The following is a 17,650-nucleotide window of genomic DNA, read 5'->3' on the forward strand; positions in this document are numbered from 1 at the left end:
GCAGGGCAGATTGCAGCATTGTAATGTATTGCACATCCATAGTGTTTTTCATTACATAATATTGGATACTTCATCTCTTGCATATTATGGTTGTTGAAGAGTACTGTGTGCAACTCGAAAGTTTAAAATACTGTACCTGCAGGAACACTCAGGTTCTCTCCAAGGATGCTAACCTGTACCGGGTAACTGGCTGATAAATCAATCTTATCTAATAAACCCGGTAATTACCTGCTAATAAAATCTTATCTTATTCACCAGGTACTTGCCTGATAAATCAGTCTTATCTTATATACCAAGTACCTGGCTGGTAAGTCGATCTTGTCTTATATACCAGGTACTTGGCTGGAGAGATGATCTTATCTTATATACCAGGTACTTGGCTGGAGAGATGATCTTATCTTATATACCAGGTACTTGGCTAATAAATCACTCTTATCTAATATACCATGCACCCACTTATCTTATAAATGCATCTTATAGATGGGTAAATCTGATGGCAAAAAAACAAACTAGATGTCTACGTTTTTAATTTTTTATGCGCTGCCTTAGGATCACCTATCTCACTCATGACACTGTTCTTTTTTCAGCCCATGCCACACCACCAGGAATCCATACTTTGGTGAGGAGAAACGTTTTGATTACCATTTTGTCACACCAGAGATGTTTGAAGATATGACTTGCTCAGTGAGTAGAATGCTTTCTTTGATTGATTATTTCTTTCTTTCTTTATTCATTATCTTTTAACAAGATTGACCTTTGGCCAGATTGCCATACGTTATAATGCTGTATAGAATGCTGTTATCACACTTGTTTCTTTGTTCCAGGGCCAGTTTATTCTGACTATGAAATATAGTGGTCACTATTATGGACTAAGCCGGGAAGCTGTTGAATCTGTTGCAAGGGAAGGGCTTGCTTGCTGCACACACATGGAAATTGAGGTATATGCCACAGTGCTACAGGAAACATTTTCATGGTCATCATTCCAAGCCCATGACTACAGTCAACAACATTTAGTTGCAAATTCTAACTATTGCTTGATAATCAAGTTATGAGGTGATGATTTGCTAGCTGTTGAAGTGATCACAATACCAACATTCCTATACTTTTCAACCGCACTTTTATATCACTTTTTTTTGAGTGAATAAGAACCCTTTACCATACTACCATACACTCACATATCGCGACAATTCGTGAGGAGTGCCATTGACACTTTGCAAAGTCACCCCATGAAAGAACTTAAAAAGTCTTCATTAACCTATGATGAAATGAAAACATCAGTCAATTTTCTTTGTTGTTGATATTTCCTATTGGCCTATCAAGCTCTACATTGAGTGATTAAAGGGATCCTCCACTGCCCACATAGGCAAAACATTTTTAGAAATCTCTATTTAGTGGATATACTTCCAACAAATGAATGCATGCATGTATTCATTGTGGGCATATATTAAAAGAGCTTGCAAAAGCTGCAGTTCTTATGAACTGCATCCTTTGCAAGTTCTCCCCTATTATCCCGGAAGAGGCAAACCGTCTCTTCAAGGGGAATTAGGTTTTTGTCACTAATAATCCTCTGAAGCTCTGAGAAATTCACACATGTCTGTAAGTGTCTAACAATATTTATATTTCTTCAGTTTGTTTCCTCATGGTTCTCAGTAGCAAAGACAGAGAGCAAAATTTTGCTAATGTGGAAAATGTATCACTCATACAACCAAAACTTGTCAGGATGATGGGAAAATGCACTGAAATTAGTGCTTTTGAGAAGGAATGTAGTGGAGGGGTCTCAGAGGCCAAAACCACCATTGACAAGCAGGAAAAATGAGTTAATGTGATACAATGGGTTAAAATATCACACATTAAACAGGTTGTCCATGTAATGGCATTGCCTTTACAGTGTTTAATAAAAATTCTATATCCTAGTTAACATAGATGACACATTGTTTCTTGACTCAGGGTGTAAGGAGCCTGAAGAATTCATATTTTGAGCCTCGTTATATCTTGCTCCTCCCAATGAACAAAGAGAAGTATGAAGGGTGGCTGAGGAGAAAAGGCTTGTTCACCAGACCTGAGATAGACATTGCAGTGTCCAGAGTAGACATGTACATTAAAATTCACCAAGACTGCCCAGGCTATTTTGATGCTGTGATCAATACAGGTAACCGAAACAAAATCCAAGAATCAGATGTATGTATGTTTTGTAACATTGGTTTTTCGTTTATATGTATGTTATGTATGTATTTAGTAAAGTTCTCATATTCTATGTCTCATGTAGATGATTTGGAGGAAGCATATACTAAATTAAGACAACTAGTGAAGGAGTATCTGGGTCTGACAGAGTCTGATCAGTCAACTCACATTGTAAATGCAGCAAAATCTGAAGCAGGTGAGTCACAGTTTCAACGCGAAGGGTAAAGGAATACTATGGATGGTACATTAACATTCTTACAGCACACAAGAAGTGTGTGAAATAAGTTAATACAAGGTATTCGGAGTTCATTCGTTCATGAGCTGAATTCAGCATTGCCAAAGAGCTTAAAATTATGCATATTGCAGCACTTACTTCAAAAGGACTTTAGAGTTTATTAAATACACACTCCAGCATTTTGATTATTTTCTCTGTAGAAACCAAAGTAAATGAAGATACAACCAGTCATTCAATATGCTATAATATAGCTAATAGATGGGAAATAGTGTGTTTAAAAGTAGCTTCACTACAAGTATACGAAAAAATACACTACAAATTATCACGTGTATGAGTTCTCAAAGAGAACCTAGATGAAGATGGACAAATGTTGCATACGGACCCTATATTCCCTGCTCATGTTGTCTTGCAGTCCTACAGCAACCTATGAAGAAAAGTTGCAAGTGTTCTAAGAACTATGTGTTTCCACTTTTCTGTGGATCAAGATTGGCACTCTCACTAATCATCATATCTTGAAAAAAACAGGAAAAGGCTGACAAATTGTTAACCTTTTGATATTATGCACACTCTTTCTTTTTTTTTTACCTACAAGTTGATGGCCATTTCTGGTTCTGTAAGTTCATCACTAATGCTTTACTTCATTTCAAATGTGATGAGCAACCTTAGATCATCTCTTTTAGCAAAGGTTCATTCATGTGTTTCCAAAATAAGACTCCCCTTTTATTTTCTTATCAGAGCTCATGCTATTGCACCATATGAAATTTCCCAAGCTTTGTTTACCTTATCATAAGTCTTTTGAGCACTTAGCTCATTATTAGGAAAGTCATGACATTTAACTTTAGTTGCATTGTTATATATACTCATTAGCAGAATCCAATATGGAGACATAACATATGCCGTGTCCTATATTTTAAGATGTAAGAAAATCATTGACTGGACCTTCACCGAATGAAAGAAGTAAACCTCCTCAGGCTGAAGTAAACAATGAATTTCTAGATTCTGCTGCCAGGAACTACTCAGCCAGAGTCTCTGCAAAATTATCCCCACAGAAAACCTCAGTGGTAAGGCGTTCTCCTGATGATAATACATCAACATGTAGATTAGCATATAATGAATCGACACGTATGTTTCATTATTAATTTTCTCCTAGGAAGAAGCTTCTGTACAGAGACGTCAGTTGGCAGCCAGGCAGGCATTAGCGGGGAAGACACCAGGAACATATACTCAGCTGTTCCAAAGGTAAGCTAAAATGTGCACACGCAACAGGTTCACTGGTAATGTTAGAGCCCACTTCTAGATGGGGTACTCCTAGATAATATTTAGTACTTGAAAATGGATGAAGCTCAAAAAATTTAAAACATTGAAAATGTAATAAAAATAATATTTTTTGCCTTTAATTGTCCCATTTGTGCCGGTATCGGTCTCTTTGTCACTCACGCTATTTCTTCTTGCTGCTCTCGTCTCTACTTTTTACCTGTATTGGATTTTTTAATGATTGGTGTTCTAATTTTACCTTCATTTTTCTCAGTCAATGTGGTCACTCCTCCCAGGTCCGGCCCAAGGCATTGTACTGCCTGGGTCAAAGGATGAAATGCTGCCCCGTCCTCGAACAAAACCACACCAACCAAAACACGTCCATTATTTTATGCAGTGTGTGTATTGTGTGCAGAGTGTGTATTTGTGTAGTGGATGCAGTGTGTGTGTATAATGGATGCACAGTGTTTGTGTGTGTTTATAGTGGATGCAGAGCGTGTGTGTATATAGTAGATACGATGTAGTGTGTGTATAGTAGATGCAATGTCTGGCTGTATATAGTGGATGTAGTGTGTGTGTATAGTGGATGTAGTGTGTGTGTGTGTGTGTATAGTGGATGTAGTGTGTGGATGTAGTGTGTGTGTGTGTGTGTATAGTGGATGTAGTGTGTGTGTGTGTATAGTGGATGTAGTGTGTGTGCGTGTATAGTGGATGCAGTGACTGTGTTAATTAAATGCATGCTGTGTGTGTTTGTGGTGATAAGTACATTTGTGGGGGTGAGCAGATTTTTTTAATTTTATTCCCTTCCTCCCTGCCTGCCTGCCTCTTACCTGTGGGCAGAGAGGTGTGATACATGATTCCATGGTGGTCCAGTGAAGCTGAAGGACAGTGAAGAGGGTGCCCTGAGAGTGATCTTACATCCCCAGCAGCAGCACGCAATGCATGCCGGAGCGTTGCCATGTCCATCCATGGTAACGCTCTTGCGGCTAGAGAGAGAAGAGTATCTGCAGCTGCTGGGGATTGTAAGATCACTCTCAGGGCTCCCTCTTCACTGTACACACCAGCAGGGCCCGGAACAGCACAAATGTAGAGCGGTAATCGTTATATGTGCAAATAGGCGGCCCGGGCCCTGCTCCAGATTTCTTAAAGGTTCATTTTGCCGCCCCTGTCACAGTGCCACTGGGGCCAATGGACGGGCCGGCCCTGACTCCTCCCATGTATGGCTTTTTGGTAATGCATCCAAGCTTTGATAGTAAAAATATCTCCATTTTGAAAATGAGGATTCATATTCAGCTAAATGTAAAGATACATACCATTGTGTTGAACCAGTCACGTGGTGTTCAGACCTCCGAAGTGCTGCACCACACCAGTTTCTCCGGTCAGTGTGTTTCTGCCCCTTTTTTTTGGTGCATCCGTGCATTCACATCATGACATTATAGACATGGAATTGAATTTACATTTTGGGGGCATGGATATTATTGCCCCAAATCTATAAATACCTGTTTTTTGCGTTTGTTCGTTGACCAGTTGTGGTTACCCTCTGATTCCAATAGCGCATTTTTGTTCTGTGATTTTCTGGTTTCCCTATTCGGCTTGTCTGATTAGTCGATTATCCATGCTCTTTGACTGGGCTTGGCCTATCGTCCCTAATTAGATCCAAACCATTGCCCTGAGGAAAGCAAGGTTGCTACAATATATATTTTTTGTGGCCAGTTGCCTGTAGATATGTTGCACCTGTTAGAACCACTGAAGACGAACTGATATAGCATAGGAACCCAATAGTGACTCCTGGCACAGAGATTAAGAACATCTGGCATAGAATAACAGCAGCAGAGTTGTAAATGCTGATGAATTTTACCTCTTTTACCTCCAAGTAGTTTTTTTGGTAGATTAAAGCATCAGCTTCTGGCCCTTGAATAACCTTTTCTTCCTTGTTTAATATAGATGTTTATGATTAGGATAAATTTAAACCCCCTAAGTTCTGGTGAGGAAAATAATACAATTTGCTGTGATATATCTGCAGGTTAAACATGTACAGGCTTGCTATGTTTCATTGTCAACAGCATAATGAATGTTGTCTGCGAGCTGCTCACTAATCACTGTAGGGAAGATGAATAGCATATACTCATGGGGAAAAAACTGTGTGTTCAGTCATTTCAAATAACACACAGCACACAAATGTCCTTAACAAGCTCTGACTGAAGATGTATTCACTTAACTGGAAATGGCTGAATTTCATGGAGCTCTGAAAGTTTTATTTCCTATTTCAGTCAAGGTCTTCTGTCAAGGGATCTTCTACTTTGCTAATATTTTGTCAAACTAAGACATCCAGGAAGGATAGAGACTTGAGTTAGTGACAGAGAAATGTCAGAGTTTCCATCTATCCCCTCCCAGTCCCTGTGTTCATTTATGGGCTCCTAACCTAGGTTCCATTCTATATGACTGTGCAATACCTCTGTAGGTGTGCCTGCATGGATGGGCTGGATGAGGAGACTCATCCTCCGAGTTTGCTCTACACAGTATGATGTCCATTACACAACTGCATTGGTGAGTATTTAAAAGCCTGGGCATGTTGCTGTAGTTGCCTTGCACCTGCTCCTGTGTTCACTCTGTGTGAGTTTGTGTATCACTTTTCCTCAGATAGGGCAATTTTATTTGGGTGACTGTGTGCACTGTTTAATAGTGGCCACCTATTTCAGGCATTACTTTCCAGTCAGGCTCTGCATTGCATAGAATTCATTCATGGGACTTGCCTGGTGTTTACTAATGATAAAAATAGCCATGGTGACATATTCTCACATGTGTGCCTCTCCAGCAGCATTTTCCACTTTCTCACAGCTGTAGCCAGCTCTGCCTCTCTCTGTCTATATCACTCTGTTTCCTACACCACTCACGCAAATCTGCCTTAAGTAGGAGGAGGGACAGTAGACAAAGGCACAGTACTGACACTGAAAGGAGTATCCGATGTTTGCTTTGATTTTTGTTATATTGTTGGGCACTTCCTGTGAATGATGTAGAGCCATGGAGAAGTTATGCTCAGACAGGCAGGAATTTAGCAGGGTGATGTGATTTGTGAGCCTTGATAGGTTACCTGATGGGGGCCCATTATTAGCTTTCAGGCCAGCATATGGATTTCTCGTTGGTTTCAACTTTCCATAGGGGTTTCTGTGATAAACACTAGCCACTAGCCACTTGACAAGGTTTGATCTCCTACTTTTTTTGTGGGCTTGTATATGGAACAAGTGAGACTCTATTTGGCTACAGTGCTTTATAACAATTCATCCTCCATTTTGGTAGTCAGTTGTTCGGCATGGTTTAGAATTGTAGGACCTTCAGTGAGATAATTCCTGAAGCTATTCTTTTCAGACAATAAGTTACTTATTAGGAACAAGCACATATAAAGTGATTCTCTTTTCTATTAGATACTGCAATCTATCTTTTACCACTTGGTAGCCAATGCAATGCTCGAATCAGTGGTAATTACGTTTGACACTGTTTCTTTTTATTTTAGTTGATAAATTGTATTGTGTACTTTTTACAGTTTTTACTAGGTCTCCTGATTTCTTTATTGGACTGAGGAGATCCTACTAACAGAATGTATAGCATGTGAGTTTTAAAGTAGCCTTTTTAGGTCACAAATTACATTAAAGGGACACTATAGTCACCTGAACAACTTTAGCTTAATGAAGCAGTTTTGGCGTATAGAACATGCCCCTGCAGCTTCACTGCTCAATCCTCTGCCATTTAGGAGTTAATCCCTTTGTTTATGCACCCTAGGCACACCTCCCTGCATGTGACTTGCACAGCCTTCCATAAACACTTCCTGTAAAGAGAGCCCTATTTAGGCTTTCTTTATTGCAAGTTCTGTTTAATTAGGATTTTCTTATCCCCTGCTATGTTAATAGCTTGCTAGACCCTGCAAGAGCCTCCTGTATGTGATTAAAGTTCAATTTAGAGATTGAGATACAATTATTTAAGGTAAATTACATCTGTTTGAAAGTGAAACCAGTTTTTTTTTCTATGCAGGCTCTGTCAATCATAGCCAGGGGAGGTGTGGCTAGGGCTGCATAAACAGAAACAAAGTGATTTAACTCCTAAATGACAGTGAATTGAGCAGGGAAATTGCAGGGGAATGATCTATACACTAAAACTGCTTTATTCAGCTAAAGTAATTTAGGTGACTATAGTGTTCCTTTAAGAGCTACATTTGTATCTCATCAACACAACAAGATACAGGGGACTTGCACTGTCCAATCTGGATGATTGTCCTAATTTCCTTATGCTAATTTAACTGCTATAACCCATTTTACCTTATCCTGGTAACCAAGTAATCAATATAATCTTACTACATTATTTAGACTACATTTATGGTCAAATGGTGTCAGTGTCTTTGTAAATATTTTTAGTTAGGTTAGAGAGGAATGTTATTAGGGAATGCATAGCCTTGAGATTTGTTGTCTTTATATATTGTGGTCTGTCACTTTGACTAAAGTCCTCAATAATAAAATGTACTAGAGGGCTACACTCTACTTGTCTCCTTCACTTGAAGATGTTTATTCATTTTAGTTAAATCAGGTTTATGCCCTTTGCTTCAGAGGGTTCCTGATTGACCATTCCTTCACACATATATATGAATATAGTAATTCTATTTCTAAAAGCATTCTGTAAATAATAGATCATCAGTGTATATTCTCAGTTAGACTTTGTGTAGGGTTTTCTGTCTGAGTTTTACTTCCAAGTTGATTCTGATGTGAACTGTCAAATTTCCCAGCAGGATCTCAACCCCGCAGGTGAGTCTCTGTTGTACAGTTTCAGAGTCCTGGATGCTCTTATATAGCTTGGTTGCTTCATCTAAGTGCTGATTCTAAGTGTGTGGTTGAAGATATTCTGGAGGTAATCTAAGGTATTCAGGAGAGCAACAAATTTAAGATTTGTTTGATTTAAATTATTCACCTCATTGAAATGGCAGACTTAGTTCAGTGTAATGGTTGTTATGCATTTGTCTCACGTTCCACTTTTTGAGGATTTGGATGCTATCTAATCTGTAGACAGTTCTCTATATTGCGGCAGGCGTATTTTTGAAGTCTGAGATTTGTAAATTCTCTGGTAAACAAACTCAGGCTGGAACAGCTGCAAAGCCACTGCTGCAGAGACGTACTAGGAATGGCAGATGGATCACTGTGGGCAGGGCCGGCCTTAGGGGTGTGCGAGCTGTGCAGCCGCACAGGGCGCATTGGAACAGGGGGCGCCCTGCGGCCGCACAGCTCACACATGGCCTGGATAAAAAAATGTAAAAAATTTGCGGCGGGGCTAGCGTGCGGCGGTGGCGGAGCTAAAATGCTGTCTAACTGCTGCAGGGTAAGCAGGAAGGAGTCCCTGCTTCCCCCAACAACCAGATCCAGGAGCTGCACTGCCTGTCTGCCTCCACAAGGAACAGAGGTAACTATGTGATTGTCTGCTTGTGTGTGTGGCTGTGTGGCTGTGTGTGTGACTGTGTGTGGCTGTGTGTGTGTGTGTGACTGTGTGTGTGTGTGTGTGTGACTGTGTGTGTGTGTGTGGCTGTCTGCCTGTGTGTGTGTGTGTGTGTGACTGTCTGTATATTTGACTGTCTGTGTGTGTGGCTGTCTGTGTGTGTGTGTGTGTGGCTGTCTGTCTGTGTGACTGTCTGTTTGTGGCTGTCTTCCTGTGTGTGTGTGTGTGGCTGTCTGCCTGTGTCTGTGGCTGTCTGCCTGTGTGTGACTGTGTCTGTGTGTGTGTGTGTGGCTGTCTGCCTCTGTGTGTTTGGCTGTCTGCCTGTGTGTTTGTGTGTGGCTGTCTGTGTGTGACTGCCTGCCTGTGTGTGTGTGTGTGTGTGTGGCTGTCTGCCTGTGTGTGTGTGTGTGGGTGGCTGTCTGCCTGTGTGTGACTGCCTATGTGTGAATGACTGGGCAGACTAGATGGGCCGAATGGTTCTTATCTGCCATCACATTCTATGTCTGTGTGTGTGTGTTTGTGTGTGGCTGTCTGTGTGTGACTGCCTGCGTATGTGTGTGTGGGAAGGGGGGAGGAGTGGACGGGAAGGGGGGGCGCTGTGAAGATTTTTCGCACAGGGCGCCCAGAGGCCTAAGGCCGGCCCTGACTGTAGGATCTGGTAGACTTAGAGTTGTGGATAAAAGGCATATTGCACAGTCTGTTGCTCTACGTAATTAATTTTCTGCACTTTCAGAGTGTAATGGTGTTATGGAGACATTCTCAGGCACCAGGTGTAGTGGTGTTATGGAGACAAACTCAGGCACTGAGGGTAGGGTAGTGGTGTTGTGGAGACAAGCTCAGGCACTGAGGCTAGTGGTGTTGTGGAGACAAGCTCAGGCACTGAGGCTAGTGGTGTTGTGGAGACAGGCTCAGGCACTGAGGGTAGTGGTGTTGTGGAGACAGGCTTGGAGACTGTGGTGAGGCCTAATAGAAAGAAGTTGTTGTTGGGGGATTCCATCATAAGAGCTACCCCGGAGCTACTGCTCACAGAGACAGGAGATGTATTTGTCATAATGTTTTGCAATGAGGTTTCAGAGGTTAAGGAAGTTTTTAGTGTTTTTGCCAATGATATACGGAAAGTTGCTTCCACACTGTCATTCTCTGAAGCTCTGCCTGTGCATAACACTCAGAACGACAGGCGGATGCATACTAAGGACTTTAACTTGTGGCTTGGTGAATGGTGTCGGGAGCAAGGATTTGGCTTTATTTCTCATGGTAGCTCTGTTTGGAATGGAAATAAACTGTACAAAAAGATGGTTTGCATCTTTCTCAAAAGGAAACAAATGTTCTCAGTGAGCAGTTCAGAGGTTTTGCTAGGATGTATTTAAACTAGGAGGGGGGGAAGGGGTAAAAGTGTGATAAAACACAGAAGGTGCCTGTAGCAAGTGTGTTAAAAAATGATAAGCTTAGAGTCATGTCTACAAATGCTCGCAGTTTAGGGAATAAGATCCATGAACTTGTGGCAATAATGGCAACTGATAATGTAGATTTAGTCGCTGTTACTGAGACATGGTATAATAAGAAAAATGACTGGGACATAGCAATACCAGGCTACTCTTTATATAGAAAAGACAGGGACGGCAAGAAAGGGGGAGGGGTGGCCCTGTATGTGATAACATAAAATCTAGCCTAATAAAAGTTAGTGAGGCGAACATAGAGTCCGTTTGGGTTACGTTAGAACTTGGTAATCACACAGTAACTCGTGTTGGTGTGATTTATAGGCCCCCAGGACAAATAGAAGAGTTAGATAATCTACTTGTTGAGGAAATAGCTAAAATGACAATGAAGGGGGAAGTTATCATCATGGGTGACTTTAATCTTCCTGATGTGAATAATGGCTAAAATGACAATGAAGGGGGAAGGGGACAGTTGAAATAGAACCTCTTCTTCTGTAAACTCACATGTAATAAATTACTTTTGTTTATGTGTGGTGTGACTCAGTCACTGTTCTTATATTAAACTACACTGACTGATGATCACTGGATCCTAAACTTTCACCTACAGTAATATCTGATACCAAATCTCCATTTGTTAACACTAAATCTAGTATGGCCTCTTTACGAGTTGGCTCCTCAATGACTTGTTTTAGAGACAATCCCAGCAGGGAGTTTAGAATATGTGTGCTCCTGGCACAAACAGCTATTTTTGTTTTCCAATTCACATCAGGAAGATTAAAGTCACCCATGATGATTACTTCCCCCTTAATTGTCATTTTAGCTATTTACTTTTGACAGTTGAAATAGAACCTCTTCCTCTGTAAACTCACATGTAATAAATAACTCATTTGTCCTTTTACCTAACTTTTACCTCCCTTTCCTTCATTTTCATCTGTAAATACTGAATACAAATATTCATTGAGGCAGTCAGCTAGACCTTTATCCTCTTCTACATACCTTCCTTCTTCTATTGTTAATCTAACTAATCCTTGTTTTACTTTCCTTTTCTCATTTATGTATCTAAAAAATGTTTTGTCCCATTTTATTTCAGTTTGGCTACTTTGAGCTAAAACTTGCTATACAATAGTTAATTTTCAACATTTCCCAAATCGATTAATACTTTTGCGTATTCCAGCTTGTAAAGCTATTATATATTATATTTGTACTGCAACTACAATCGTTGTTGGTTTTTTGTTTTTTTTGTTGTTGTTTTTTTTTTTTTTATGTTAAACAGCCATAACACAGTCTTCAGCTCATTGCAACTAGGACATATTGGTTTACACTCCTTCCTCAATTATAAAAAGCATTAAACCTGGCATCTGTGAGAAAGTGAATGCATTGCAAGCAAAGAACATGTACATAGCCCTATTGGCCAACCATTTACCTTTATAAATAATATATTTTCTAATCTTCAATGTGATTCAATGTTGATACAACTATATTTGGAGTTTAAAGGAACGCAAGTTGTTATGAGGCCACGACATCCCCTTGACACACTTTTATCTCAAGGTGTTAAACCGTTCTAACCACAAAGTTGCCTCTAGCACTATTCTCAGCTCTCCCTCAAGTGGTGTCCGCCTACTGAAATTTTGCTATCAGGAAGAGCAGAGTGCCGCGGGGCAGGGGTGCCACTGATTGGCTGAGAGAGCTTAGCTCACACACTCAGCCAATCAGAGACTCCTCATTCACAAAACTGGCTTAAAAACAAATATACCTTTTCCAAGCTAGTTTTATGAATTGGGAGTCACTGATTGGCTCAGAGCATCAGCTGTCATTTGGATGACGTTATTATAGTACCTTAAGGCAACTAAACTGTCCCTTTAAGCTGGACAGTTATGCTCTCCTCCATTTTTATCCCTTTCACTGTTGAAGCTAAAGTGACAGGTTTTTTACAATGCTCTCAAACTGGAGGACTGGGCAAAAATCTTTGTGGAAGTTGTAGTTTATTGACAAATGGGGATCTACCTTTGTCCTCCCCTGCTCTACAATGTCACTGGTACATACAGGGAAGATTACATAAAATTTAACAGGCAAGTGAATAACTACAGACAATGATTTACAAGACTGATTTCAGTATGAGCCTCCATCATTCATGAACCTTTCAAATCATAATATAAGAATTTAAAATTGGGTAAATCTTTGAACAGATAGAACTCTTGGCAAAGAATTAGGTAATGACTTATCATAGCTTACTTTACAGTGCCAATGTGTTATGTGTACAGACATGTCCATCCAGTTTTATTATGTGTCTATCTGTTTTACTTTTTAGAGGTTCTCTAACAGCTCCAGCAACACTGGGTACACATCGCCGCCTTCTAGATCCATCATCATGCACATCTATTCTTCAAAATGGAAGTAATGTTAGTACAGACAGCAGCCTCACTCCAGCCAGCCATGATTCCAGGTGCATCGAGTCAGAATACAAATAATAATATTGATGTATTGATACTGATATTGTTACTAATACTCAAGTTAATTGTACTTCTTTTATAAACTTGGGAAAGATGAAAGACAGAGTTCAAGTAGCTCATCCCCAAGAGAAGTTCTTTCTGTATGCTATAAATTTACGCTTCGCTAGTTCACTGTTTTTTGATCCAGGCTATGTTAAGCTCTCAGTAGAGCTGTGCTCTATGGCTTGTTTATTTCTCGTGGAAAAGAGCGCACCAAGCAAAACTGATATTAGGAAGCCGAAACTAAGCCTTCTGCCTGCGTGATGGACAGATCTAAGAGGCAGGCTTAGAGCTGCAGTAATCTTCACATATTTTTGTCGTAGCGGACAGTAGGCTCAGAATGTTGAATGCTTTATCACCTTTGCATTTCTGCAAATTTGTTATTGTGCTTAGGGTGAGTTGTAACCAATTACAAATTGTATTTTACATGAGATTGGTACAGTTGTACTGACAAATTATTAACTAACTAGCTGAAAATTTGGTAGGTTAGAACTAAAATACATGATAAAACAAACAAATCTTAATCACATACTTTTATAGTGGGTAGCTTTACATTTCTTTACCTACTCTGAGATCAAGAGGCAGCTCGGGGAAGTTTGGAAACTCTTTTGTACATGAAGTAACCTACATATAAAACAACTATATTATAAATCTCATAAAACCATTAATATGGTAGTATATTGAAAAAAAATGTTAAAGTCCCTACAATCGGGACTGAACATAGTATAGATTACTGATTTGAAATAATGTCCTTATTGAATCTGGAATAGCTAATAAATATAAAGTACAAAATTAAAGAATACTTTGTATTTATTAGCTATTCCAGATGCAATAAGGACATTATTTTAAATCAGTGATTTATACAATGTTCAGTCCCGATTGTAGGGACTTTTTTTTACATTTTCTTTTCAATATACTACCATATTAATGGTTTTATGACATTTCTAATAAAAGTTAAAGGGACACTATAGTCACCTGAACAACTTCAGCTTAATGAGGTTGTTCAGGTGAGAACTATGGCTCCCTGCAGCCTTTCTCATGTAAACACTGTATTTTCTGAGAAAATACAGTGTTTACATTGAAAGCTAGGAACACCTCCAGTTGCAGTCACTCAGAGTGAACCAGAGGGACTTCGGAGTTGATGGAGGCATAATATGCCTCCATCCACTCAGATCTGCTGTCAGCAGAGCACAGGGCAGCACTGTGCACAGCATCCTGTGATTCAGTATCTCCTCCCTCTGCAGGCAGACACTGAACTTTCCTCATAGAGATTTATTGATTCAATTCATCTCTATGAGGAGATGCTGATTGGCCAGGGCTGTGTTTGAATCTTGCTGGCTCTGCTCCTGATCTGCCTCTGTGTCAGTCTCAGCCAATCCTATGGGGAAGCACTGTGATTGGATCAGGCTACCACATGTCAGCAGACTGCTTGTTTTTCTGAGTCTAACAGCATGCAGATTTACAGCTTCTGGCTTGAATACAGTAAGATTTGTACTATATTTATGGAGGCATGAGGGGCCCAGGGGGGCTAGATGGTGGTGTTAACACTATAGGGTCAGGAATACATGTTTGTGTTCCTGACCCTATAGTAATCCTTTAAATTTTATATGTGGGTTACTTCACTTACGTAAAGGGTTATTTTTCCTTCCTCCCCTTTTCCACTCAGTTGTTCCTTATTAGTATTACTCTCATATAAAGTATTTTCATTTTTGTACATGTTCAAGTTATGACACTATATAGTCTGCGGGATATTATGGGACACATTTTGTTTCACATTGGAAATCCAGATTTCCTTTATTGCATCATTATAAGTTGGTGCACTGTTTAAAAGGGATTAAATGTATATTCCACTGGGCTTGCCATATAACATGGTGGACAAACATGACACTGTCAAAGTGTTCTAGCTAGCACAACTAGATAGGTCTACATTCGTAGGTCTATTGTTATTCATTTGGTTGGATCAGTATACATTTCCATATAAAAGAAAAACATTGTTTTTGTATTATTTTTTTAGAAGACAGAATGTTTTGTATTTATAGCTCCCTATTTCTTGACATGTCCACAGCTCCAGAGATTCTCGGCCCAGCTCGGGGCTATCGTTACTTTCTTCAGCTGGTGCCTTCTCTGATCGGCATTCTTCCTCTCAACCAACCCCTGTTATTAATATTCACTCACCTCCAGAGGACAAAATAGAACCACTGGATCTGTCCAGCCTTGTGAAAGGAGCAGACACAACACCAGGTTTGGAACAGAAAAATAAATACTGTATTCTTTTTCTACATGGGCTTGCGATACACTTAAAAATGTGTCTAATAATAGATGCTTAATAGATGCTTTAATAGTAAATTGCTCCAAAAATAATTTCACAGTCAAGGTAACATATTATTACAAGAAATAAATATACCAGTTACATATTGTGTTATATTGATTGCACTTTCTCTAACTTTACTAATGATCTTCCAGCACCTTAAATATTGTTTACCCTAGATGAAAACCTTAATTCCCCTACTTAACAGCCACTATTTTGTTACTTTCTTTATTATACACAGCAGAGGAGCAGAGTACAGGAAATACTCCGGATACACCAAGAATGCAATCTTCTACACGGTCTGAACTAGAAGCATCAAAGTCCAAATCTTCTTCGTCTTCCCGCCTATCCACACGCACAAGCCGTCCAGGTTCAAATACCAAACCCATCTTGCCTCCTATACCATGTGGACGCAAAAAATTGTCAACCTAATATAAGCTACACCTGATTGTGGTCATATTGTTAGCACATTTTAATATAGATAGTATGGTTAAATTCCAGATTCCACTAATAAATCCATATCCAAAATCATCCTGCTTCTCTTCCTGACAAAGGCTGGTTTTATCACTAAAAGGAGCACTCTAAGCACCTTAACCTATACAGCCCCACTGGAATGCTTGTGGTACCAGGAGTGCCCTAGCACGATCACACTGTTAAGAGTGAAACCATTTTCAAATGACTTGACACTTAACTGTCCTGGATCCCATGGACACCAGTACTCTGGCTCCTCTTCACAGAAATCATAAAAACTAACTATAAAAGTTCTGTTGAAATATTCCAAAAGTTTTTTTCTTAAACACTTTTCACCTCCCTTGCCCCCAGCCTGTCTTAGGGTCCTCATAACCTTCCTAATCACACAAAACACTCATTGGTGACACCAGGACCGGTGGAGTTTAAATCAAGCTCCACATAATTTATTAACTTTGTCATAGTCTGTCAATTCTGATAGTGTTGAGTCACCTCCTCCCAGTGATGAAACTTGAAAATCCTAACGAACTGAATATACACATGCTTTTACTCAGAACCCTAGGGAGGGCAGAGGAAAGTCTTTCCAGGGGGCGCCATAGTAGAATTGCAAAGACGTAGGTAGTGTGAAGACCTGGTGGTACCAGCATGACATAAAAAAGGTAAGTAGGACAAGTCCAAGGATCACCAGTGAGCGTTGTGTGTGGCTAGGGAACCCCATTACTTTTTTTTATTTGTCCCCTGAAATTAAGCTGCTTTAGAAAGCAACTTTGTAAAACAACATCATTTCAGCGGGTGGGTGGGGGTGGTGACAGAGATGCTTTATTAGTGACATACCTACTATAGCACAATTCAAGCTTAGAGTGCTCCTTTAAGTGTACATTCTATTTTCTTCTAAATGGCACACATAATTGTGTGATAAACGTAGACTGTAATAATTTCAAAAAAATTGTAATAAACTTGACTTGTCATTCTTTTTCATAAGTGATTGAGCTCAAAAGAACTATATGAAATATAACCATATTCCTACAGTTATTGGCCTGCATATTCAAAATCTGAACATCTTTAGGAACTTTATGATCTCAAACATGTCAATAAATCTAAATTTTGCTTCAACCTGGCTTCCTATGTGTAGTATCTGCAATGGGGCAGCAAGAGGTGGCTTATATGTAGATTAAGAACTGGTACTAGAGGTATAAAATAATTTATTTTCAATATTAATAAGAAATGGCAGGCATCTGAAAGTGTGAATTGAACTGCAAATGTTTTTGGTGATTTCAGGTCAGTTACTGTGAAAATTAAAATGATTTAACCCTTTCACTATTAATCACAGTATTAACCCTCTGATTAGGTTGATTTTTCAAAAAAACTTTTTTCATGGACTTTTGTCAGCTACAGTTTAAGATTTTGTAACCCCAACCCTGCTGTCTGATCCCTGTACTATACAGCAAGCATGTCAAACTCAAAGTCTAGCACGGGCCACATAAACAAGGTTTAAGTTTGTCGGCCCCCATATACTAAATCCCAGTCCTTTTCCCACCCCCCCATATAATAAATCCCAGTCCTCCCCATATACTAAATCCCAGCAACCCCCTCTAGCCAACAAGCAGACTCCACTCACATTGCCACTGCCAGTATGTGACTCCGGAGTCCGGCCTCTGGTATATCCCAAATGGCACCGTCCGCAACCTGTGCCAAATCTGATCCTCCCACTACTTTTTTTGAAACCCTGTTAAGGTGGAGCACGTTGATGTCACGTCTGTATGTGACGTGGCATTGCGTGCCTCCATGCACCTCCAGGTACCCAACT

The 17,650-nt window shown here is 39.8% G+C and overlaps 1 protein-coding gene across 1 annotated transcript in view; it reads left to right on the top strand.

Annotated features, from left to right (window-relative positions):
- LRGUK (leucine rich repeats and guanylate kinase domain containing) overlaps positions 1–16,124 on the top strand; it is a 55,942-nt gene extending 39,818 nt beyond the window's left edge. The window contains exons 12-20 of the mRNA XM_063448301.1: positions 588–684; positions 825–938; positions 1,948–2,149; positions 2,267–2,377; positions 3,332–3,477; positions 3,567–3,655; positions 12,887–13,021; positions 15,133–15,308; positions 15,617–16,124. Of these exons, the coding sequence (XP_063304371.1) occupies positions 588–684; positions 825–938; positions 1,948–2,149; positions 2,267–2,377; positions 3,332–3,477; positions 3,567–3,655; positions 12,887–13,021; positions 15,133–15,308; positions 15,617–15,807 (1,261 nt within the window). The 3' untranslated portion in view covers positions 15,808–16,124. The remainder of the gene's footprint in view (positions 1–587; positions 685–824; positions 939–1,947; positions 2,150–2,266; positions 2,378–3,331; positions 3,478–3,566; positions 3,656–12,886; positions 13,022–15,132; positions 15,309–15,616) is intronic.
- The last annotated feature ends 1,526 nt before the right edge of the window (positions 16,125–17,650 follow it).

Source organism: Pelobates fuscus, chromosome 3 (assembly GCF_036172605.1).
Source record: "Pelobates fuscus isolate aPelFus1 chromosome 3, aPelFus1.pri, whole genome shotgun sequence".
Lineage (NCBI taxonomy): Eukaryota > Metazoa > Chordata > Amphibia > Anura > Pelobatidae > Pelobates > Pelobates fuscus.